Raw genomic sequence first — 25091 nt, 5'->3', positions numbered from 1 at the left:
CCATGGTGTATCCTGTCCTTCAAAGGGAGGCTGTAACAAGTCAGCAGGTAGCACGGAGAATTGTGGAGTTGAAACCTAGCTTCATTCGGGTATATAAAGTTAATCAAGAAGTGCAGTTAAACCTAGTATTATGGGTACCCATGGCCCCAAACTGGCAGAGATGTAATTTAATTGAATGGGGGAAAAATGCAATGGATTTCTACATTATAAAAATTATGACTGTATTTGCATTGTTTCAGTAATATTTAGTCTGATGCAGTTATGATGACTGTGTATTTCTTCTTTAGCTAGAAACTAATAGTTCATGTTAAGTGCAGGTGCTTCCTTTGTGAGCTATATAAAGTGATGCCGTAACTGCTGCCAAGCACAACCCAGAGACAACAGCCAACTCATCTAAATATTACTATTTGAACAACACAAGTATTAACCGGATTACTCTTAGAATTCTCCTGGCTAAAGGAGGATAAAAATTCCTTTAAAGGTTGTGGGTAAAATATGACCCTTACAGAGAATGAAGGGGTTTGGCCATGTGTAGGGCCATTCTACTAGTATGTGGCAAGATGACTCAAGGTAGCTTAGGGTGTGTCTACATGGCAGCGTTATTTTGGAATAACAGACGTTATTCTGAAATAAATTTGCGAGCATCTACACATTTTGAAATAATGGGTGGCTTATTCTGGATTCTGTAAACCTCATTCCACAAGGAATAATACCTCTTTCAAAACAGATATTTTGAAATAGCTGTAGTGTGGACGCTCTACTGCTGCTATTTCAAAATAGCTCCTCCTCCAGGCCATTCAAAGTAATTACTCCCCAGTGCTACTGGGGCTCTAAATTGAGGTAGTGCATCCACATTAGGGGAGCCTGCCTTGGACTAATTTCCTGGCTTCCCTGTAGTGTAGACGTGCTATTTCAAAATAAGCTATTTTGGAGTATCTCTTTCACAATAGCTTATTCAGAAATAAACATGCAGTGTGGATGTACCCTAAATGAGGGAGGATGAACAAGTTTATGTGCTGTGCTACTCCTTACTGATCCTTTAAAAACAAATGGGGGCAAATTCACATGCACCATGCCCTTAAAACTGCTGATGAGAGATTGGAGATATTCCAGAGGACTGGAAGATGGAAATATAGTGTCAGTCCATAAAAAGGAGAACAAAAGCAACTTGGGGAATCATAAACAATCAGTTTAACTTCATGACATTGAAAAATGGAGCAAATAATTAAGCAAACAATTTGCAAACACCTAGATCACCCGGGGAGCCTTAGCCGTGTAGGACAGCAGCAGAACCAGCGAGACATGTCCCTGGGAAGCCCTGGAGGTAGGGCAGCAGCGGGGCAGCCGGGCAACCCCATTCTCAGGAATGCCCAGTCGGGTGGGGAAGACGCAGGACTGCTACAATTGAGGAGCTCTCAGGAAAGGGAAGTGCCCTGAGAGGCCAGTGTCAGGGCCCACCCCGATCCAGCAAATTCCCTCCTTTGGGACAGGTCAGGTCCTGAGGGTGCCAGACAAGGGAGGTCGAATCTGAATAAAGATTGTAGAAGATTATCAAGATGGGAGGCATTGCAAGTGCTTTGGATGACAGAATTAAAATTCAAAATAATCTACACAAACTGGAGAAATGGTCTGAGGTAAATAGGATTACATCATATATATAGTAGCCCAATGTCTGAGAGTCTGTAACACTGAAATGCTGGGTGTTCCTTTTGGGTGGCCTGAGTTGCATGGAGAGTGTGCGGCCTAAACGGCTGCTTGCTCTCCTGTGGTGGCCTGGCTCAGCAGTGCAGAAGTCAGCCGAGTGCCACGGCGGGAGAGGAAGGGGGGTGGGGCAGTGATGTGCAGCGTGACAGCGGCTCCAGGCCCCGCCCCCTGGCTGTGAACATCACCACCCCGCCCCCCTTCGCCTCCTGCCATGGCGCTTGGCTGACTTCAGCACCGCTCAGCCAGGCCGCCACGTGAGAGCAAGTGGTGCAAGCGACCGTTTGGGCTCCACATTCCCCATGCAGCACGAGGAGCGCGGAGCCCAAAAGGCCATTTGAGTTCCGCGGTCCCCCAAGTGAGAGGCAGGAGGGGGAGGAGAAGAGAAAGAGAGAGAGGCAGGAGGCGTACGAGAGCTGAGAGAGAGAGAGACCGGAGGCTCAGGAGAGAAGACTGACATGGAGGAGAGACGTGAAAATCCCGTCTTATGATGGGCTAATTGGCTAGTTCAATAAGAACAATTGCAAAGTACTTCACTTTGGAAGGAACAATAAACTGCACATATGGAAAATGAATAGAAAGGAGTACTGTGGAAAGGGATCTAGAGGTTATTGCAAATCAAAAGCTAAATATGAGTCAAGAGTGTCACATTTTTGCAAAAAGCAAATATTCTGGGACCTATCAGGAGAACTATGAGCAAGACACAATAAATGATGAGGCTTGAACTGGTGAATTTTGTCCAGTTCTGAATGCCATGTTTCAGGGGAGATGTGGATAAACTGGAGAAAGTCCACAGGAGAGCAAAAAAAATTATTAGAGTTCTAGAAAACATGACCTATAAAGACTGAAAAAAATGGTTTTGCTTAATCCGAGAAAACTGAGGAGACATGAGAACTCTTTTCGTACATAAATGCTGTTACAAGGAGAAAGGTGAAAATTGTTCTCTATAACCTCTGAGAAAGGATAAGAAGCAATGTACTTAAATTGCAGCAAAAGAGGAGACATGAGGAAAAACTTCCTGTCAAAGTAGTTACTCACTGGAACAACTTGCTTAGGGAGGTCATGGAATCTCTGCCATTGGAGTTTTTAAAGAACAGGTTAGACAGACACCTATAGTCAAGTTGTCACTTATCCTTGCCTTGAATGCAGGGGACTGGACTAGATGACCTATTAGGTCCCTTCTAGGACTTCACCTGTGTGTTTCTATGATGGTTATGCTCCCAAGAGGGAGTCATGTGTTCTTGGACATTAACTATAGAACAGTGGGTTCTTTTGTAAACAAACTGATGCACTAGCTAATCTCTCATCCTAATGCTTTTCTGTGTTGGAATCCTGCCCTCCTGCTGTAACAGTGAGTCAGAGGGAGAGGCAAGATTATTTATGCCCTGTTCCTCCAACTACTGCACTGCAAATGTTGCCCTATATTCATAAAGATGACTTGCCTACTACTGAAATGCAACTATCTCTTAACTCTCCAAGCTATACCAACTACGTAACAATTTTAGGAGTTGAAAACGAAAAGTAATTTTTGAAATTGAAACAAAAAGATAATTATGCAGGCAAAAAATTACCGGTTTGTAGAACCATACCAGTGTTCGACCTTTCTGTGTGCAACTGGTATTCACTGCTGATGGTTTACAGAGAGGCATGAGATATGAGAAAGGTGAAATGAGAAAGAGATGGAGATATGGACAATAACTAGGGAATAACAAAATAAATGTTAAACCTGGTGCCAGGACAAACATTTTCAAACTTAAGTGATTAAAATTAGGTACATCAGTAAAAGGGGGCTGATTCAAAGGTGCTGCTGCTCCAGAGCTCCCAAAGAAATAGACAGGAATTCAGTACCTCTGAAAATCAGGCTACTTTAATAAATGTACATGCTTATCTTCAGGGCTTGACAAACGGCGACGAAACCTACTCACCAGCTCCACACTGAGCATGCACGAGACCCGCATTGCGCATGCGCGCGCCGGCGGTGAATGGGGCGACTGGCTGAAATCTACTTGCCACGGGCGAGTAGATTCAGTGATTTGTCGAGCCCTGATTATCTTATTATTCATGTACATTATCATAGCACCTATGTGCCTCAATTATGGATCAGGAGCCAATGTCCCCTAGGGCATTCAATCCAAGTAATAGAGAGCATTAAATCCAAGTAATAAGGGTGGTATACCAGGTAAGGGTGCATCAGCACAGGAAAGGGATTTGGAGAGTATATGGGTTGAAGGTACTATGTGAGGTAGTACAGAGAAGGATATAAGTGATGGGGATGTAACAAAGCAGGGAAAGTACTGGGAGAGCTATAGGGAAAGTATCAGCAATGGAAATGTATTAGGGTGAAGAAGGTATCGTGAGGGTAGCAAGGAGAGGGCAGTATGGGTAATAAGGTGGTATTGGGAGAGGGATGGGGATGGAGGTGGGGGCAATGTCAGCAGTGAGAATTGTTTCAGGGTAGAGGCATTGGCAGTATTAGGGTGGGAGAGGTATCAGGAGTGATGTCAGGGATGAGGGCAACATTGATGGTGAGGCTGCTTCAGTAATAAAGGGGCTATGTGGGCAGCCTGGGGGCAGTATCAGTAGGGCTGCAGGGAATGTATCAGGGTAGGGGCAATATCAGGAGCAGTATCAGGGATGAGAAGCTGTATTGGGGGAGTTATCAAGGGAGGAAGCGTAAGGATGAGGACTGAGTTGTAAGTGGTAAAAGGGATGGGGGCAGTATCAGAAAAGACATCAGGGATGGCGAGGTGTGAAATCAGCAAGATCAGGAATGGAGTGGCATTAATAGGAGTATTTGGGGTGGGTGTATCAATAGGGCTATCAGGGATGGGGACAGTGTCAGAAGGGGGATCAGGGTGTTAAGAGGAGGGGCTTTGGGAATTGGGACCGTATGGGGAGGGATCAGGAGGGAAATTGGGAGACGAAAGCTGCATTGGCGGGATGGGATTGGGATGGGAGTAAGGATGTTAAATATCGGTTAAATATCCAGGCTGCTGCTGCTTTGAAACTCTGCCTCTGCAGTGTTTCAAAGGGGCATCCCACACAGCTGAGCCCCGGGCTCAGCTGATAGAGGCAACAACTGGGGCGACAGACTAGTTGACTGACTGTCCCATTAGCATTTGCTTATGGGATAGTCGACTGGAGACCTAACCCCTGAGGTGGGGTGATGTGCTACTGGGAGGGGGCTGTGGACGAGCGGCTGCGGGGCGGGGAAGGGGTCTGGGTGGGGGCTGGCTGGAAGGGGCGAGGGGCGGGGCTGAGGCTGGCGCGGCGCGCAGGGGGCGGGGGAGTCACAGAGCAGCCGCTGCCACGTCAGGCCCGTTTCCGGCCGCGGCCGGAGCCGAGTCAGCAGCCGCCGACGCGCAGGCCCCGCCCCGCCCCGCCCCGCATAGCCGGGAGCCGGCGCCCGCCATGGAGACGCGCTACAACCTGAAGAGCCCGGGTGAGCGAGCGAGGGGCCGGGGCGGGCTCCGGGCGCGGTGGCTGGACGGGAGCCGGCGGCCTCCCTCCAGGCCCCGGGTGCAGGCCGCGGCGGCCCGGGAGGAGCGGGCCGGAAGCCACCCGCCGGGACCGGGCCTGCCGGCGCCTCGGCCACAGGGCGATGAGGCCGGTTCGTCTCCCGGCCCGCGGGGCGAGCCCGTTCCCGAGCGCGGGGGCATGGCCGAACCTCCCTCCTCTATCGCCCTCCTCGCCAGTGGCAGAGCCTGTGCGCCTGGGCCCCCTCTCCCCGGCCCTCCTCTTCCCCTGCCGGGGTCACCCCTGGGCTGGGGGCTTTGCCCCCACTCCCCGCGTAGCAGGGGCTCTGTTCTTCTCCCTGCACGGCAGGGCCCCGTTCTCCTGCCTGGTCCCTTCGTGCCAGGGCCCTGAGTCTCCCCCCATGCCAGGGGCGCTGTTTCCCCAACTTTTCCTCGCCAGTATCTCCCATTCTTTATGCCAGTGGCGCTCAGCCTTTCCAGACTGCTGTACCCCTTGTGGGCATCTCATTTGACTTGCATGCCCCCGGGTTTCATCTCATTTAAAATCTGCTTGCTTACCAAATCAGGCATGACAAATACAAACGTGTCACAGCACACTGTTCTGGGGGAATTCCATACCTTTTCATTTGTATTATATAACTATAAAATCAAATGGATTATGAATGTATGCACATTTCAGCATAAAATGTAAGTGGTCAAGGGTTGCACTTTATTTTGGAGGGGAAGCAGGGTCTGGGATAGAGGTTGAGTGCAGAAGAGAGTGAAGAGTAAGGATGTTAAATAACGATTAATTTACTAGTCGAGAAGTCGATGGAATTTCCATCGACTAATTCACTAGTCGATAGGCACTTCCAATTTTGAAATGCACAAGAGCCCCTTGTACATTTCAAAGGAGGAATGCGGAGCTCTGCATGTAGCCTAGGCCAGAGGGCAGTCCCGCTGACTCAGGGCTCCACGCTGGCACTTCCACTTTGGGGCTCTTGGCGCGTTTCAAAGCGGAAGTACCCTCATGGAGCCCAGGATCAGCTGGGGACTCCCCAGCTGATTCCGGGTTCCATGGAAATGCTTCAGGAAGCCTGGGGTCAGCTAGAGAGCCCTTGTGGCATTTCAAAGGGGCAGCGCTGTATAGCTGATCCTGGTTTCTGTGCAATGCTGCCCCCTTTGAAACACTGCATTTCAAAGTGGCAGCACCGCACTGAGCCCATGGTCAGATCTGTGCAGTGCTGCCCCCTTTGAAATGCTGCCACAGTGTTCAAAGCATGGAGCCTGGGTTATGGGCTCCATGTGGTGCTGCCGCTTTGAAATAACCCCTGTTCCCGCCTCCCCCCCTCCTGTTTGCTGCCTCTGTCTGATAGAGGCAGCAAGTGGAAGGGGGGGGGGAGGAATCAACTAGTCGACTGGCCTATCAGATAAGTATTTGCTTATCAGAGAGTTGACTAGTCCTTAACATCCTTAGCTCAGAGTAGGGGATTGAGGTGTAGGAATGTTTGTTGGGTCTGGGAGGAATTTGGATGAAGGAGGGAGTTGTGACTTGGGGCAGAAGATTGGGTGCAGCAGAGGATTCTGGCCTGTGAGAAGAGTGTAAGTGGGGTTTCAGGGTCTTGGAGGCAATTGTGACCTGGGGCAGAAAGGGTGCCAATGGTTTGGGTCATGATCTGGGGCAGGGAGTTTGAGTACAGGAGAGGGTGAACTACCATGTGTAGGTTCTGGCTGGGAGGCACTTACCTGGTCTGTGCCCAGTCAGCTACCTGCAGGACTCTCAGATATCCCCCTGCCTGCTGCAGCTCAAAGCAGCTGACTGCTAGTGCCATGTGCCTCTCCACACTATGTACCTTGCGGGGAGCCTTTGTGTGCTGCCTCTGCTACCAGCACAATCCTTGCAGCTCCCGTTGGCCAGTTATCGACCAATGAGAGTGTGGAGGATTGTTCTGCTGGAGGGGGCAGCATTCGAGGTCTTCACCCGCGTTCAAGCAGTCTGGGGCTGCAGTAGGCAGGGAGCCTGCCTGAGGGTCCCATTGGGCTATGGGCCAGATCCAAAGGATTGTCAAGCCAGACCTGGCCTCTGGGCTGTATCTTGACCACCCCAATGTACTCCCTGGAAGACCCTTGAGGACCTCTGGTTAAAAATCACTGGTTTACACCACCATCTCTCTTTCTTACTCTCTTAAAATAAAAAAAGATAAGAGTACTTTTCTTCCCTCCAGATTGGATGGTACTATCCCACCCCAACCCAAGGGGGAGGGCATGAGGAATTACATGCACCCAAACACTGTAGATGGAATGAGTTGGCCAGCAGCTGGCAGGAGGGATCCCCTCACCAAAGTCGCCAACAGTGGCAGGGGGAAGTAGAACAAGATGGCCTCAGTTGTTTTGCCCTCCTGGTGTGCTGCTTGGGTATGAGTGAGTATGTGAGAGTGAGACCTCTGCTACTGGCCTCAGACCCTCTAGACCTTGGGACTCTCTCTGTTCAGGAAGAGGCTGATGCAGGGACAGGAAGAGTGGGGGATCATGTGGCTGGAGACCCCACCCTCGAGGGCCCCCTCATAGGTCACTTCTGCCCCAACCAGGAAGCAGGATTGGAGTAAAGGACAGAGGGGGGAAGATATGGATGTAAAAATAACAGCACCCCCGTTCACTAACTGTGTAACCAATTGAAATTCAGTGGGTTACACAGTTAAATGCTCTGCAGGCTCTCGGAGGCTGCTGGCCCTGCGAGCTGAGAGTTAATCAGTAATGTTAACTGATAAGCTAAATTCTTACATCCCTAGAGAAAGATCCTTTCTCTCTCTCTCTCTCTGTAATTGCCTCTGTAAACTCAATTGTTTACTGAGTACCCATCTTGCAGGAGGGAGGGCAATTAGTTTTCTTTGGGATGTCAATGTGTTAAACTCTATTGGGTGGATGAGCAGGACTATTGTAATTCTGTAATGTGTTAGTGGATGGCCAGATTCTGATGACTGCTGTCCATCTTGATTGTCCCCAAAATTGTACCTGGTGGTGTAAAGGGCAACATGGTCACAGCTGTCCCTCAATTTCCTTCTGGTGCCCATGGCAGTGAGATGTAATGAGTGGTGCCAGTCCGTGTGCTGCCAGTCTGTTCTACAAAATGTCACAGTTCATATTCTAATGGGCAATGCATCTTCATTATACTGTTTAAAGGAGCAAGGAGATACATGATCATCACCTGACATGGAAGTAACGAGCAGGTAACGGACATGATGTAATCAAAATGGGGTACCCTCAAATCACTCCTTATGTTTGGGAGTCAGAAATAACCTAGCAGACAAACCATCACCAGTGATGTGTGAAATTCCATTATTGAATTGGTAGCAAAGGCAGGGGACACATGCCCAGGATCATTGCAAGAGGCCTTTCTCATACTATGGGATCAAGGACCCATGTACGTATTTATCCTTTGATTCCAAAAGGCACGTGCAAAGTTAGACAGGATGTAGCTACACTGATTCTACAGGTTGAACCTCTCTAGTTCGGTATCCTTGAGACCTGAGCAGTGCTGAATCAGAGAATTTGCTGGACCATGGGAGGTCAATATTGTCTAGCAGCATTACCAACATTTTCACTGATTACTAGGCTCTTAGAAAAACTCAAAACAACATATTGTCTTGCAGCACCTTAGAGACTAACAAAAATATAGATGATATGAGTTTGAAGACATTTAAGGGTAAATTAGAGCTAACTACTACCAGTACAGAGTACTGAGAACCAGGACTGGTGGCTGTAAACATATTTTGTGGGACCATGGGAATGTTGGCCACACCCATAAGTGGACATCCAGCTAACTAAAATCATGCTGGACCATGGATGTTGCCAGATCAGAGAATGCTTGACTAAAGTGGTTCAACCTGTATTTGCATTAAATTGGCAAAGACCATTTTGACCGACTGTTCTCAGAATATCTCAGAGGGGTACTTCTAAAAACTTAAAACAACAAATAGTCTAGTAGCACCTTAAAGACTAACTAAACATGTAGATGGTGGTATGGGCTTTTGTGGGCAAACCCCATTTATTCAGATGACTGGAGTATTAATAGTCCAGATCCAAGAATAAATAAGGGAGGGGAAGAGAAGGAGGGGGGAAGAGTGAATAGATTGTTCAAGTTACAAGAGGCTGATAAGAACAATTAGAACCTCCATTGTTTGTTTGGTTGGTTAATTCATTAGGATGTGGAAGGTAATGTGCGCCCAGCCAATATTTCTGTTCATTGCAATCTGATAACTTCATTTACAAGTTTAATTTTTAAGTCCCAATCCTTCCCTGTGTATTTTTGGCTTGTGGAATTGGTCTGAAACAACACAATGAATTGGAGATCCACTAACGAGTGACCAGGCATGTTAAAGTGTTCTCCAACAGGTTTATGTGTGTTGCCTTTTTGGATATCTGATTTGTGTCCATTAATTCTTTCCCATAGAGACTGTCCACTTTGGCTAATATACATGGCAGTTGGGCGTTGCTGGCATTTGATGGCATACATCACAGTAGTGACTGTGCAGTTACATGAGCCCCTGATGTTGTTGGGTCCAGTGATGAAATAGCTTGTGTAGATGTGTGGGCAGGGTTGGCACCGGGACTGATTGCAGGGGCGATTTCCTGGATGATCGTGATGGAGGTGTGTTGCTTGGTTACTGGAAAGAATTTGTTGAGGTTGTTGTTAGGTGAGGATTGGCCTTTCCCCCAAGACTTGAGAGTGAGGGGTCATTTTCCAGGATAGGTTGTAGATTGTTGACAGTGCATTGGAGGGATTTAAGTTGTGGGCTATAGGTGATGACAAGTGGAATTCTATTTTCTCTTTTTAGCCTGTGTTGAAGTAATTCATGTCTGGGTACTCTTTTGGCTCTGTCGATCTATTTTTTCACTTCTCTGGGTGGGTATTTCAGTTTTAAGAATGCTCTATATAGATCCTGATAGAAATGTAACCGTGTTAGTCCTGTTTTTTGTTTCAGCTACACCAGACTATGTAGCACTTTAAAGACTAACAAGATGGTTTATTAGGTGATGAGCTTTCGTGGGCCAGACCCACTTGCTCAGATCAAATAGTGGAAGAAAATTGGCACAACCATATATACACCAAAGGATACAAACAAAAAAAATGAACACAGGTGAAAAGGACAAATCAAATTTCACAACAGAAGGAGGATGGGTGGGGGAGGTAAATGTCTGTGAGCTAATGATATTAGAGGGCTTGGCTATAGACGATGGATCACATGGTGTGTTCTGGATGGGAGCTAGAGGCATGTAGGTAACTGTATAAGTCAGTAGGTTTTCTGTAGAGTGGTGTCTAATTTGCCATTGGTGATTTGTACTGTGGTGTCCAGGATACGATCCATCATCTATAGCCAAGCCCTTCAATACAACCGCATCTGCTCTAATCCCACTGACAGACCAGAAACTTCAGGATCTCTACCAAGCATTTATAAACCTCAACTACCCACCCAGAGAAATAAAAAAACAAATTGAAAGAGTCAGATGAATATCTAGAAACCATCTACTTCAAGACAGACCCAAGAAAACCAACAATAGAACACCACTTGTCATCACCTACAGCCCCCAACTTAAACCTGTCCAACACATAATCAATAAACTACAACTTATAATGGAACAGGATACTAAACTCCGAGAGGCTCTGGGAGACAGACCCATAGTCTCCTATAGACAACCACCTAACCTCAAGATGATTCTTACCAACAACCACAGGACATAGCACACTAATACCAACCCAGAACTTTCCCTTGCAACAAACCCCGTTGCCAGCTTTGTCCACATATTCACTCTGCTGATACCATTATTGGACCTAACCAATTATAAGTTATAAGATGAGTTATAAGATCAAGAACACACATTCCTGTTCATCCAGAAATATAATTTATGCTATCATGTGCCGAAAGTGTCCGTCTGCTATGTACATTGGACAAACGTCTCAGACCCTTCGCCAAAGAATCAATGCCCACAAAACAGATTAGACAGGATCACAAAGAAAAAAGTTTCTTGCCATTTCAACCAGAAAGGGCATTGTCTCAACAACTTGATTACCTGCCTCCTGCTTCAAAGACCTTTTCACACCAGACTTGAAAGAGAATCCTCTGAACTGTCATTCATGATTAAATTCGAGACTTTACGCCTCAGTCTAAACAAAGACATTAATTATCTTACCCATTACAAAGATAGCTTCCCCAATTATCACCTCTAATATCATTAGCTCACAGACATTTACTTCTCTCCTCATCCCCCTTCTGTTCTGAAATTTGATTTGTCCTTTTCACATGTGTTCATTTTTTTGATTGTGTCCGTTGGTGTATATATGGTTGTGCCAATTTTCTTCCACTATTTGATTTGAGCAAGTGGGTCTGGCCCACGAAAGCTCATCACCTAATAAACCATCTTGTTAGTCTTTAAAGTGCTACATAGTCCTGTTTTTTGTTTCAGCTATATAGATCCTGTAGGTGTTTGTCTCTGGCTGTGGCATTGGAGCACATCTGGCTGTATCTTAGGGCTTGGCTGAATACAATAGATTGAGAAATGTGTCTGGGACAGAAGCTAGAGGCATGAAGGTAAGTGTAGCGGTTGGTAGGTTTCTGGTATAGGATGGTGGAAATTTGTACTATGTGTCAAGGAAGTGGATCTCTTGTGTGATGGATTGATCCAGGCTGAGGTGGTTGGTGGGGTGGAAGTTGTTGAAATCCCTGTGGAATTCTTCCAGGGTCTCTTTCCCATGGGTCCCTATGATGAAGATGTCTTCAGTGTTGCGTAAGTAGAATAAGGCTGCTAGAGGGTGAGAGCTGAGGAAATCTTGTTTAAGGTCAGCCAAAAAGATGTTAGCATATTGTGGGGCCATGCAGGTACCCATGGCTGTGCCGCTGACTTGAAAATACAAATTGTCTCCGAATCAGAAGTAGTTGTGAGTGAGGACGAAGTCGCAGAGCTCTGTAACCAGGTGTTCAGTGCTGTCATTGGGGATGTTTTAGTCTGTAACTTTTTAAAAACAATGAGTAGGCTTGTGACACCTTAGAGGCTAACAAAAGTCTCTAGTAGTATCATAGTGTCATAGTATAATATCATGAGTTTTCATGGGCAAAACCCACTTACCAGATGATGAACTGCAATAAAAATAACACATTCAGAACATCTGTCTAGACATAGTATCACTGAACTATGTGACCTTTGGTTCTCCTAAGCCTGAGGTCACTATATTCAACAAGCTGGATGTTGGCCAGTTGAGCGCTACTGGAAAAAAAAGTGCTTCCTTTTAGTACAAGAAATTCTACTACAAAATAGAAAATTTTCCATCAGAAAGACTTCTCTAAATGAAAAAGATTTTCTTTTTATGTAGCTCAATTAGGGATGTGAAAGTGTAACTGCATACAAGATTAAACAATGAGCTTAGGCTCATTAGTTAACCTTCACTGTTATTCGCCAGTTGCCCATATGCCCCAGCTCCCCAAGAGCCTATTGACCCCTTCCCCACACTTTGCCCCAGGCATCATTTTTAGAAGCAATTGCTTTAGACAAGAATTGAGAAAATGAAAACATTTTTAGCACTTCCTTTTTTATGGTTTTGCATAAGGATAACTCTTAGGCCCCAACCTAAGTTCTTGTCAAAGGTAGTTACTGATTTTCATTTGAACCAAATAAATTTACTACTTCTGTTTCATAAATCGTATATCTGTTAGTGGGAGACTAGATTACACTAGACTGATCTCCGATCAACAAGTACTCTACCTCAACCAGAGGCAGAAACTATATCGGTAGGAGAGCATTGCCTGCCAACATAATCTGATATAAACAGTACTTTAAGTCAGTGTAATTTATGTAGCGCTGGGGGGGGGGGGGGTTTCTCACACCTCTGAGCGATATAAGTTGCATTGGCTTAAGTGGTAATGTAGACAAGCATTTACACAGCAATTGCCTAAGAAATGTTTACATAGAGTGATAGATATGTCTTGTTCAACTATAGTTTATATATTGAAAGCAGTTGTGAAATTCTAGTAAATGTTATTGTGACAGGCTGCTGACTAAGCCAGAGCTCTGTCTCTACAGCCTGACTGAAAAGGGCAATTGAAGCCAGCTGAGCAAGCCCATGCCCAAGGGGCTAATGGGAAACATCTGTGGGCCTTGTTAGCCAAAGGGCTAGAAAAGGTAGCCAGAGAGGCAGTGGAGGGGAAGTGGAAGGGGAGGAGCCAGAGAGTGGCTGTGTGCGCTCCCGAGCCAGCTGGAGAGGATAGCTGAGTTTGCTGCTGGAACAAACAAAACTCTGTAAATGGATGGCAGCGGGAAATTGGCAGAGATAATAAAAAGCATGGGTGATTGAACAAGAAAGGGTCTCCGGTTGATTTGTGGCTGAAGGAGTCCCTGGGTGAGGACTTGACCACAATTATGTTTCCATTTATTAAATAACAGCTGAATAAATAAATCACATACAATTTATTCATAATGTTCAAATACATTATTTGGTAAACTGTGAAACAAACATAATGTTTTTCAGAACTCTATGCTCTTAGGACACAGGATTTAATGAGTCATATCTGAGTAATTTATCACATGCATCTTGGATAAGGAGGAAGTCACTTGAAAGACACATGTTGTGGTGTACCCTATAAGCTGCTTTGTTAGATTAAGTGACTCCTTCAAGAGCGTGCAAACAGAATTGCTTGTATATTTTAAACATTTTTAGTTTTTAAGGGAGCTTTTTATATTAATATTCCCAATTTCTTTTTTCAGCTGTCAAACGTTTAATGAAGGAAGCAGCCGAATTGAAGGATCCTACTGATCATTACCATGCACAACCCTTGGAGGTTGGTTTTTGTGTGTATTCACTGGAGCTGTTAGTCTGTTTCTGCTGTATAATACCTAATTCTTCATGATGACATTGCTTTGTCCATAGGCAGTATGTAATTTTGGTTTTGGAGATAGGAAGCTTTCAGATTAACAGAAGCCTTTTCTGCCTCTTGCATACCCTTAACTGTTCAAAAATTGGAGGATTTTTGGAATGTAAACTCGGACGTATATTAGAGTTATACCTAGTACAGATCAATTTAGAAAGCCTTTATTTACCCAAGGATTTTGAATATCACATTCAGTTATTGGAGAGACAAGATGGGTGAAGTAATATCTTTTATTGGACTAACTTCTCTCATCTCTCACATACAGAAGCTAATCCAATAAAAGATAACTTCTGTTGGGGAGAGAGATGAGCCTTCTCATATCTCTAATATGCTGTGATAAACATTACTACAACACTGCATACAATCAGGATTTAAAAGAAAAATTGCATACATTTGAATGGATCAGCAGGGTAGCAGATGAAACTATTCATACAGAAGACAGACGTGTACTCCATATTCTTGCTATCTTGGGCTCAATGATGACAAAGCTACTTCAGCTCCAGCTGAACAAAACAAAGTGGAAGTATTTTTGTTGAGCCGTATTGACCTATTCAGCAGATTCCAAGAGAGCCGTTTCCCCCCGAAAGACCACAAACCAGATGATGATCGAAGGTGCCGAGCCAGCTTTATTGTTAAGCGAAGTACAGTAATAGTTGTCAGTAGACTCTACCGAATCACCATGCACTTGTAACAATGGCTTCAGCTCAACCAATGGGGAACTCTCACTGCCCCCTGCTGGACAAAAACTCATTTTAGAACCTTTCCTGAACCTAGGTCTGTATCTGTGGGGAGTGGTTACCAAGGTCTTTTTTAATGAGCTGGTGGTGCCATGTGCTTTCAACTTATGACCAGTACCAATTACTGTTGTACACCTGGACTTATTATCAATTCGTGTTAGCCATGTTTGTGCATTGGTAGCTAGGCCTCAGGCCTCAAATCAGGCCTGGGCTACGTGGGCTTTTGTTTTAGACCCTCATCTTGATACAGTGAGGTTTTGGAAATAGTTAAAACAGTGAGCCAGGTAATAAGTTAAATGGTTGAGAAATTCGTAATACAAGCTGATTGCATGACTGCATTTGTGAGGGATAATGCCACCTACACAGTGAAACCTTGGGACTGAGGTTTGAGACTTATTTTTAAATGCAGTACACCTGATGTGCATGGTGTATTTATTTAACTTTGTTGGTGATTTGTGGAGGAAAATACTTCAAAAGGAAATTAATTTATTGTGGCTTGTGGCTATAAAACAGCTTTTCATTGCCTGCCCTTTAAGGAAAGCAGTTTTGTAAGTTTATAATTGAAAAAGGAAAGTCCTTGTATCCCACCAACTCCTAGAATAATCAGATGAAATATTTGGTTCATAGCACCTGTTTATCATCTTGAACATGCTGAGGATTACAGTTCCTTTTTTACTAAGAAGAATGATCGTAATAGTAGTTAATCTATTGCAGAGGTTAAGCTCATCTGAAGAAGTGGGTTTTGCCCACGATAGCTCATGATTCTGTGTGTGTGTGTGTGTGTGTGTGTGTGTGGTTAGTTTCTAAGGTACCACAGGACTACTCATTGGTTTTTAAATTTACAGACTAACATGGCTACTTCTGAGACTTTCCCATTATGTGTATTTGAAAAAAGTATTGTACAGAAAATAAAATTCCAAAATAGCTTGCTCTGTGATGAAAAGTATATCACTGTCTACATGAATATTCAGTTTGTGGCACAATATAGTGTGACTCTCCTGCTCTAGCCTACTGCTTATAAACTGTCAATATGTATCCTGCTGACTGTGCACACTAACAGGTTGATCTACTTCCATTTCAAAGAGTAGATTCAAGGACATGAACGAATTAGTCCTCCTACTTCAGCTTGTTGTTAACTCAGTGTTCATGTAGATACGTTACATTGTTGTGTTGTTAAATGCATATTTGTTCACATTGAGTTGTAATTATATAGGTTTTTTTGGTTGCCCTGACTAGTGTGTGAACTGTGACTATGTTGTGTGTGATGCATAACATCACTTGGATAAAATTGTATCCATATGCATAAGGTGTTGGGTACAAGACTCTCTTGATGTTGGTGTGATAACAAGAGGCATACTTGTGCCATTTTCTCTGTATGCAAATTCCCTGCCCATTGTAAGTCTGATGTTTGTGATGTTCAGACTAGTCAGTCAGAAAAGGACTTAAAGAATCAGGTAGAAATTGAAGTATTTTTGAAGAAATATTTTTGAAGAAATTGCCTGTATTGGCAATATGAGACACAGGTCACTTAGAGAAAAGTGCAGCATTGTGACTTTTTGTTTTGTTCACTTGTATACCTGAGGAACTGAGTAACTAAGTAATGACATTTCAAAGGAAATACTTATTGCCCTTTAATTATAGCCTCTGCAATGCTAGTACCCTGTAGTGATATTAGTTATCTTCCTTTAGCTTTCTTCTGATTTTTAATTTTTAATTAAAAATTAAAAGAGCTATAGTCCATGCTTGTTTTAAAAAATGATTATTTGTTCTTATCCTACTCTCTCTGACATTCATGCTCTTGGTTTTTTTGGTTTTTAGGATAATCTTTTCGAATGGCATTTTACTGTTAGAGGCCCTCCAGATTCAGATTTTGATGGCGGAGTTTATCATGGACGAATAGTACTACCACCAGAGTATCCCATGAAACCCCCAAGCATCATTCTGTTAACAGTAAGAGTATTTGTCTGTCATGCTTTTTATATGGTCATTTCAATTACAGGAACCTTAAAAGTCTTTAACAATTCATTACAGGAAACCCCCAACTTCTGACTGCCCAAGTTACAACCCCCTGCACTTACAACCATTTTTATAAGTGCGGAAGGGGCCGAAAACTCCCGACTTATGTCCTTGGCCTGCATTTAAGACGGCGCACAGCATCTATTGCAAATGAGGGTTTGAGTTATGCCCCTGACTTGTGAGGCTTCCCTGAGAACCAATCATGTCGCAAGTCAGGAGCCTCCTGTATTGGCAATATGAGAGACAGGTCACTTAGAGAAAAGTGCAGCATTATGACTCTTTGTTTTGTTCACTTGTGTACCTGTAAATTAGACTAAATGAAATTTGAAGGCTATTTTTGTAAGATTATATACATTATGGAAAAGCCATCCTACGATGAACTTAGTGCTTAGACCACTGAAAGGGGAGGGAAAAATAGTTCCTCTACTGTTTCAGTAGGGGCCTAATACCATTTGATTCACTTCGGAATAGTGATGTACGCAGGAAGAATTACCTATGTTACTCACTGAGATGTCATCTCTAGTTACATAATTTAATTACTGTTATCTTTTGTTTGTTAAAACACTTCAAATTATTGTTTCAAGGCCACAGAAACGGTGAGAAATAGTGGTTGAGCAAACAGGGGCCTCATCTTGAGTGAGGTTTACTATCCACAATTTCATTTAACATCGAGAGCTGCATCTGCCCAGCACTATGCAGGATCTTGCTTCAAATTCAAGATATCAAGAGGATTTTATTTAGTAAATATTTAAATATTTGTTTGTGTAAAATATCTATCAATGAATGAATGAATCAATGATCTCTAAAAAAGAATATTAAAGTTGCACAAACAAACACAGAAACCTTCCAAAATACCGGAATTAAGGTTACATGTGCAACCTTAATTCAGAACCTTTGTGCATATTTTATTAAGATAAAAGTATGGAAAAAATAGTATGTGACCATTCAATTAAAGATTGTATCATAATGAAGTTACATAAAGTTGAGCCATATTGACTCCTCTACTTGGGTTGTCATTGGGGATTTAAATGATTAGATCTGCAATACAAATCTTTACCCCCGAGTTAATTGAGTAACTCTGTGTTTCTCAAACTGGGTCCTGACTCCCTGGGGGGTCACAAGCAACGTAGAGGGGGGTCGCAGTATCACAAAGTTTGAGAACCCCTGGAATAACTGGTAGTAGTACTAGACTGCTATCCTCTATGTGGACTTGCTACTAGAATGGGATTACAAACTCTTTTCTAGTAGGTTCCACAGCTGTTGACAGTGGATGAATGTTAGATGCTTGAGATTCCAGAGTTCAGTTTCAGGTCCTGAATGGGAGCTTGCTCTGTTGGTTATGGATGCTCTACCTGTGCCCTCAGCTTGTTTTCATTCTCCTCGGCTCCTGTACACCCTCGGGTCCTGCTCTTCATCCTCTAGTTCTGTTCATTCCCCTTCCCTGGGTCCTTCCCTCTTCATTGCTCCTCTCTGTCCTCGGGTTCTTGCAACCTCATCACTTACTCTGTATTCAGATTTGCTGCTTATCCTTTGCATTGACCGTGTACCTTCCTGGGAGCATGGATAGCACAGGAAGGACAGTTTCATTGCTCTTAGTCCTGTGCCTCCTCCCATAGTCAATCCCAGCAGCTGAGAGAAGTAACAGCAGGTATGATTCTGATAAGTCTCTAGAGCCCCATGCAGACGGAATCATCAGAACGTAGCTGCCACACTCTGTCAAGCATCTAATGAGCATGTGCAAACTGAGATTTTTTTCAAAGGGCCATAAACTGGTCAAATTTGGATAATTTTCACAGGGATGGCAACAAGCACTTTTCTGGTACCCAGAGGAACTCCTGTCAAATGTTAAGTTCCTGAAAAGCATAGAAGTGCTAGTTTCTGAACTAAACATATCAAAAAAATTAACATGGGCAAAACAATGTATTTTTCCCTAATCTAATTCTTGGAAACTGCTGAACTGTTTTAATGGAAATGTTTTTCTTCCTTCTCCCCCCCTGCCCCAGTGAACCTCATGTGGACAATTGGCAAATGTTTGGGTTGACAATTGGCAAATGTTTGGTTAAGTTGTAAGCAACTGAAGACACTTTCAGTCATAAGAATCTATCATATATGTATATATAGGCAAAACATGCATTAATATAGGCAAATGATGGCATTATAGAAGCTGTAACTTTTAAATTGTTTTATATGATTCAAGAATGTAATTATGAACACCCATTATTCATCAATTCCAGTAAATTTTCCATAGTATTTTTGTTCTTAAAGCAGGCAAGTTTATTCTTATTTGTCATATTAAATCTTGCAGATTTTAAAAGTGGTATCCAGAGCTCACTTTTGGAGGACTTTTGCCGCCTTATGATTGTTTTCAGTGCTTTGTGCAAATGGAAGCAACAGTGGCTTCAGCAACTCTAATCTAGCTTTATATTATTGTCATTTGTTCCATTGTTACATATTTGTGGACAGATTTACTTGAAACAATTCTTACAGCTTAGATTTCTTGGTAGACGCTGGCTAGTGTAACAAATAATATTTGGATTGAAGAATGTCTTTTGTTTTTCTTTGCGATTCCCTTCCCTGAAGGCCAATGGCAGATTTGAAGTAGGGAAGAAAATTTGTTTAAGCATCTCAGGACATCACCCTGAAACATGGCAGCCTTCATGGAGTAGTGAGTATTATTTAATATTCATTGTAACTCTTGAGCAAAACATTGATGGATATCAACAAAACTGGTTTTCAAAATTATATTCTTCATTAAATTATTCAATATTTTACCTGATTTATACTGTGCTAATCAGCATATTGCTTAAACATATTGCTTGATATATGGGCTAATCTCTGATGACATGCAGAAGAATATTTTCTACTTGCTCCCCTGACCTCAGGGAAACACTGGAAATAACAGGGTTTCAGCTTCTGTCTCTTATTGATAAATAAGTAGAATGGAGAGAAGAGGCATGTGATTTTAATGTTGTTTGTCCTTGATACTTTGATATCTAAACTTTTAAATTAATGCATTTCTGTTAATCTCACTTGAAGCTTTTTTGTAAACAAATCTATTTTGATTGACAGTGTAATTACTATCTTATGATGTCCGTTGACCACAGGGCTAAAAAAAAAATTACAAGACGATACTATAGCTGCAGAAAGCCAACTAAGTGTGTATTTTTCCAGGGTAAGGTAAAGGCAAAGTAGGAGCATGGGCTGGTGCTGTGAGCACATCCTCTCCCCTATCAGTCACATTTAATTATTCATGTCACTTTTTATTCAGGTTAACCAAGCTTTAGTGTCTGAAAACTCCAAAGCTATACCCAAACTTCATTTTGGGACCCACACTGATTCCATGTTAATCTCCGTTTTTAATCAAAATAGGAGAAATAAATGCTGAGTGTGTGGAGTTCACCTAGATGTAAATTAATCACTAAGATCTAATCCGTCATAACTAACATGGGGTATTCACAGTTTTCCACCACAGTTATCTGGAACTAACCTTTGGGGCCTGTATTGCCCATAATAAGTCATTTTTATGGATGGCAGGACTATGACCATCACTGATGCTAGGCTGCCTTCAATTCTGCAGGTGGAATGGCTCCTCTGCTGAACTGGTAGGAGAATTTCCTGCACAAGCAAGGATATTGCACAGTTGTGGGCAGACAAGGCAAAGCAGACAGAAGTAGGAAGTCTGTTTCTCCTCAACTAGAGCAGCAACAGCATAGTGGAAGGTGGAATATACTTCCTCAGCATTGTGGAAGTAACACGCTTCCTCAGTCTTGCCAGAAGACTATAAAACAGAAAGCACCATAGAAAAAGAAATCTCATAGGGGGAGAGGGTAAAGGGGGCTCATCTCAAGGGAGAAAAAGATGGGGTACCCAAGAAAGAGAAAGGCAAGTTGGTATGTTTAAGACTAGTGAAGGATGTGAATTGGTGTGAGGGGATGTGTAAAGGGAGGCTAAATCAATTATAATAAATCAAAAGAAGAAATATTTACAGATCTCATATATGTTATGTTCATTGCAGACACACAGAAAAATTAGTCTTTGTACTAAGGCCTAAATTCAGTAAATGACTGTCTGTGGGCCTTGCAAACTTTAATCTCCTTATTATGGTCCTTTTTCCACCTTACATCCTCCCTCCTTGTTTTCAACTCTACTGTGCATTTTGATTCATTTTCAGTCTTTATCTTCTGCTCCCTTTCATCAGCCATCACTTCATCTCCCATCTTCCTTAACATAATCCTTTCTTCTGTGACTCCTTGCTATTAAAAGGAATTTTTCTTATATTCACCTAATATTTTGTACAGTAAGGACGTTTTTGTTGATTTTTTTTTTTGTGTGATTACAAGAAATTTTCTTCAGACAAAATGGAATCTTACAGGCTAATCTCATTTTTTGTTTTCCAAAGGTCTAGAGTCAGTTCAATAGCACTTCTGCGAAAAACTTAGTTAATTTTTTTTCTTTCCCAATTTCAGTAAGAACAGCTTTATTAGCCATTATTGGTTTTATGCCAACCAAAGGAGAGGGCGCCATAGGATCCCTAGACTACACACCTGAGGAAAGAAGAGCACTTGCCAAGAAGTAAGTCTTATTTTTTTAACATCTCCAAAATTTGTAATATAAAAATCTTATCTATAGGAAAAAGAAATTCATTTCATGGATATCCCTAAAGAAAGTGGACCTTGGTCTTTCAGTATTTGGCTTCCTCATTGTTGCAGTGTTACTCTTAAATAATACTTTAATTAATGTTACATTTTCAGATGTGACAGCACTCTGAGCAGTGTGGTTGAATGAACAATATGAAATGCCCTAAATTACGCCATCTCTGCCTGCCCATTCTAAAGAATTGATTCAGTAGAGTAGTTTTTAAGTAAGGACTTAGCATACTAAAAGTGAACAAAAGGTTAGTGCTTAGAGATTTTTTTTTTTTTTACTTTCACACTTCTAGGATGCACAGGGATCACATCAGATTCCATTTTCTAGTAGTTTTGAAAGTCCATGTTAGGGGCAAGAAAGGAATTGGGCCAGTATCGCAGTACCTTGACACACCGACAGTATGGGGAGCTCCGGGGATACCTTCTCTCAGCCCCTCGTGGTGGCTGGGAATTCCAGGACTGGTGGCTTGGAGCACTAGGTTCTTTCACTCCACACAGAGCCAAGAGCTCACTTAACAGTTCCATCCCCTTCACCTTGGGGCTGAAGTGGAAAATGCCTCAAAGGTCTCTGGAAGTCAAAGAATCTGTGTCTTCTGTGACATAACATTGCCATTAATAATAATAATAATAATAATAATTAATAATAATATAATCAGTTGTTTCAGTTACTTATCATTTGAAGTTTAATCCCTTGTTTTTATAGTTCAGAAGCTATCTTGTCTCCTCACTAGGTTGATGGCTTTGTTTTCCTTTTATGTAAATATGCCTTCATTATTTCTGCCCATTGACGAGGTTTGTTAGACAATTCCCTTGTCTGGAGCAAATTGGACTTGTATTTTGCTTGCTAATTTAGAACATAATTCCAGGGAATATCCATAACTTTGTGCACATCCCATACATATATAATGCAAGAATATTAATGATCAGTGAAAAAATTTAAAGAACAACTAACAGTCTTGAAGCACCTTAAAGACTAACAAAACATGTAGATAGTATCATGAGCTTTCGCGGGCACAGCCCACTTCAGTCCCTTCGGCAGCAACTTGCTTGGATGCAGCTTCAACCTGCCTGGCCATGGCAGTAACCCACCTGGCAGTGGCTTCAACATGCCGTGGCAGCAACTCTCCCATCCACCACGTGTTCTAGGCCTGAAATGCTGGTGGCAGCTGCTCCACAATGTGGTCTCGGTTCCAGTCACAACCAGCCCTGACTGCCGGAGTGGCCGCCTGAGCAGCCAACATGGCCCAGGGTCATCTCTGTCCCCATCCCTGTCCCCACCAATGGGAGCAGCCATGACACTCACCTTCCAGGAGCAGGAGGAAGTGAGTGCTGCTGTAGAGATGAGCAGGCTTAGATTAGTTTCTTTTGTGCATTGCCGCATAGACATGCCTGTGAAGGGAACACTGGCACAGTCTCCTGGCCGCATGGAGGAGGAGGGGTGGAGGTGAGCTCCCACCTTGTGTGCCTGTGAAAATCAGTGGTGTGCGTGCTGTAGGTTGCCAACCCCTGATCTACACACACAACACATTACTTCATCTGATTTTAAAAAAAGCCACTACATTCTCCATTAAGACCCAGTTCTGCAGGTATGTTTGCAATAAATTAGTAAATGATGGCCAAGTAACTAGTTAGTAGGAGATAGTATATTTGGAGTGTTTATATTCTCTCCGTGTGTTGCTTTTCTCCTGGACTGAAGCCTTTACAGGCATTTACTGTGTCTAGCATATTATGGATGCCACTAAAATACAAATACTAAATTTACCTCTGTGTTATAAGTTCTGGGAAATAGTCATTAGTGAATTTCATCAGGCCCTGTTAAATTGAACTAATATAATTTATCTGAGTCTTCTTTAACCTGTTCTTATTCAGGCTTGAGGTTTTCCACTTATAAATATCGTGTCAAGCATCTAGTCACAACCAACATTTTAAATGAAGTGAAGTAAAATATACTTTAAATACCTCTGCTTTCTTGTTATTGTCTGTTAATAGATCTCTTTACCAGCTATGTACTAGTCTGCGTTTACCTTAGTTTTCTCTTGTTCTTAACATATATATATATATAAAACCTTTTTTAATAGTTTCTTCTTACTGACTTATGTTCTTTGTCAGATGCAACCCATTTTGTCTTTGCTTTTCTTTTCCTTTTTTAAAAGTCTGTGTATACATGCACTGTTCTCTTGTATTCATTCTCAACAATTTGCCCATAATTCAACTTTTTGTAGGATTCCTTTCTGATTTTCAGGTCATTAAAGAGCTCCTTATGGAGCCATATTGTCCCCTTGCTGTTCTTTCTATTAGTTGGCAGTTGTCCTTTAGTATTGCCTGGTTGTGAAAGTGTCAGCTCTCCTAAATACCTTCTTTTTCCCTTGCATTTTTTCCTATGGGAATCCTACCCAGTAAGTCCATTGTCCTTATTCTGCTCCTCTTGCTTTTTCCATTCCTTAGAATTGCCAAGTCTCTTATTTAATATCAGTTCATCGAAGTTGCCTTCAGATTCACATCCAATTCCTCCAGGTTTGTCAAAATCCAGTCTACCATGGTGTTGCCCTTGCTTTTTCCTTTTTATCTTCACACAAGGGCTTTCAGCTGGTCTGCGCCTTTTCTCCTTCTGGACTCAGAACAATTGTATAAATTATTGATATACAGTGAAACGCTTCCCTTTTTCCCCTGCCTGTCCTTCATGACCAATATACCCATCTATATCAATAGCTTAGTCATAAAATTTATCCAACCAAATTAGTGATGCCAATTAAATCATAATATTACTTGTGTAATAAGACTTCCAGTTCTTCATGTTTATTCCCCCCTACTCCTGGCATTTGTGTACAGGCCTAAAAGATATTGAAAAGATCACCCCGCTGTTTTTCCTCCTTGTTGATTCTATGAACCTATTATAATTTTCCAGCCCCAACCCAATTTCTAGCCCTTTGTCAAGATCAATTTTTTTATATTTAACCTGTGGGGATTTGCCATTTAAACCTAGTTTAAATCTACCTCCTTGATGGATTGACAAGTTGGCATCTGATAATATTTTTCCCTTCTTCGTCTGGGTGTCACCATCTCTTCCCTCCAATCTTTCTTCCCAGAAAAATATACCATGATTGAGGAAGCCAAAACTTCATAATTCATTAGCTTCCTTGTTTTTTTTTAAAGTTTTGCGGAGAAATATAAAACTCACTGAAGCTTCTACATAATTTTTTAGTAGGTTAATTTAAAAACCAAAATCTTCTCTTAACAGAAATTAGGGCTAATGGTTGGATTAAGGTGTAGGGTTTTTTGTTTTGTTTTTTGTAGAGGCCTATCTTGGAAACTATACTGTTACCATCACAACGAAAGACCTCATCATAACATACATGTGTATTGTAATAGACGCTGCAATAAGAACCTTAACTTTGGATTTAGTGACGGTAAAGTTCCTGTTGCATGGCTTTTTGTATTTAATATTTTGCTGGTTCTGATAGTTAATTTATAACAGAGATGAAACAGCCATTTGTAATGTTGGTAATATCTTCAATATAATCAAAGGACACAAACACTTACAAAAACTTGAGAGAAGATATTTTCCAAAAACTACATAAAGGGAAGAGTTTATAGAATTCTAAGGCCAGATATTTCAGC

At 42.5% G+C, this 25091-nt stretch overlaps 1 protein-coding gene across 3 annotated transcripts in view; it reads left to right on the top strand.

Annotated features, from left to right (window-relative positions):
- The first annotated feature begins 4982 nt into the window (after nucleotides 1-4982).
- The window catches only part of UBE2J1 (ubiquitin conjugating enzyme E2 J1), a 35374-nt gene continuing 15265 nt past the window's right edge, over nucleotides 4983-25091 (top strand). Inside the window, exons 1-6 of one of the 3 annotated variants that reach the window (XM_075923889.2) lie at nucleotides 4997-5143; nucleotides 11619-11743; nucleotides 13911-13984; nucleotides 16630-16761; nucleotides 19408-19492; nucleotides 21294-21399. In XM_075923889.2, the coding sequence (XP_075780004.2) occupies nucleotides 13925-13984; nucleotides 16630-16761; nucleotides 19408-19492; nucleotides 21294-21399 (383 nt within the window). In that variant the 5' untranslated portion in view covers nucleotides 4997-5143; nucleotides 11619-11743; nucleotides 13911-13924. Of the gene's footprint in view, nucleotides 5144-11618; nucleotides 11744-13910; nucleotides 13985-16629; nucleotides 16762-19407; nucleotides 19493-21293; nucleotides 21400-25091 lie in introns of all 3 variants that reach the window. The other 2 variants (XM_075923888.2, XM_075923887.2) reach the window with 2 other exon arrangements.

This window comes from Pelodiscus sinensis, chromosome 3 (genome assembly GCF_052426305.1).
Source record: "Pelodiscus sinensis isolate ZL-2025 chromosome 3, ASM5242630v1, whole genome shotgun sequence".
Lineage (NCBI taxonomy): Eukaryota > Metazoa > Chordata > Testudines > Trionychidae > Pelodiscus > Pelodiscus sinensis.
This window is presented reverse-complemented; position numbering and strand designations above follow the sequence as displayed.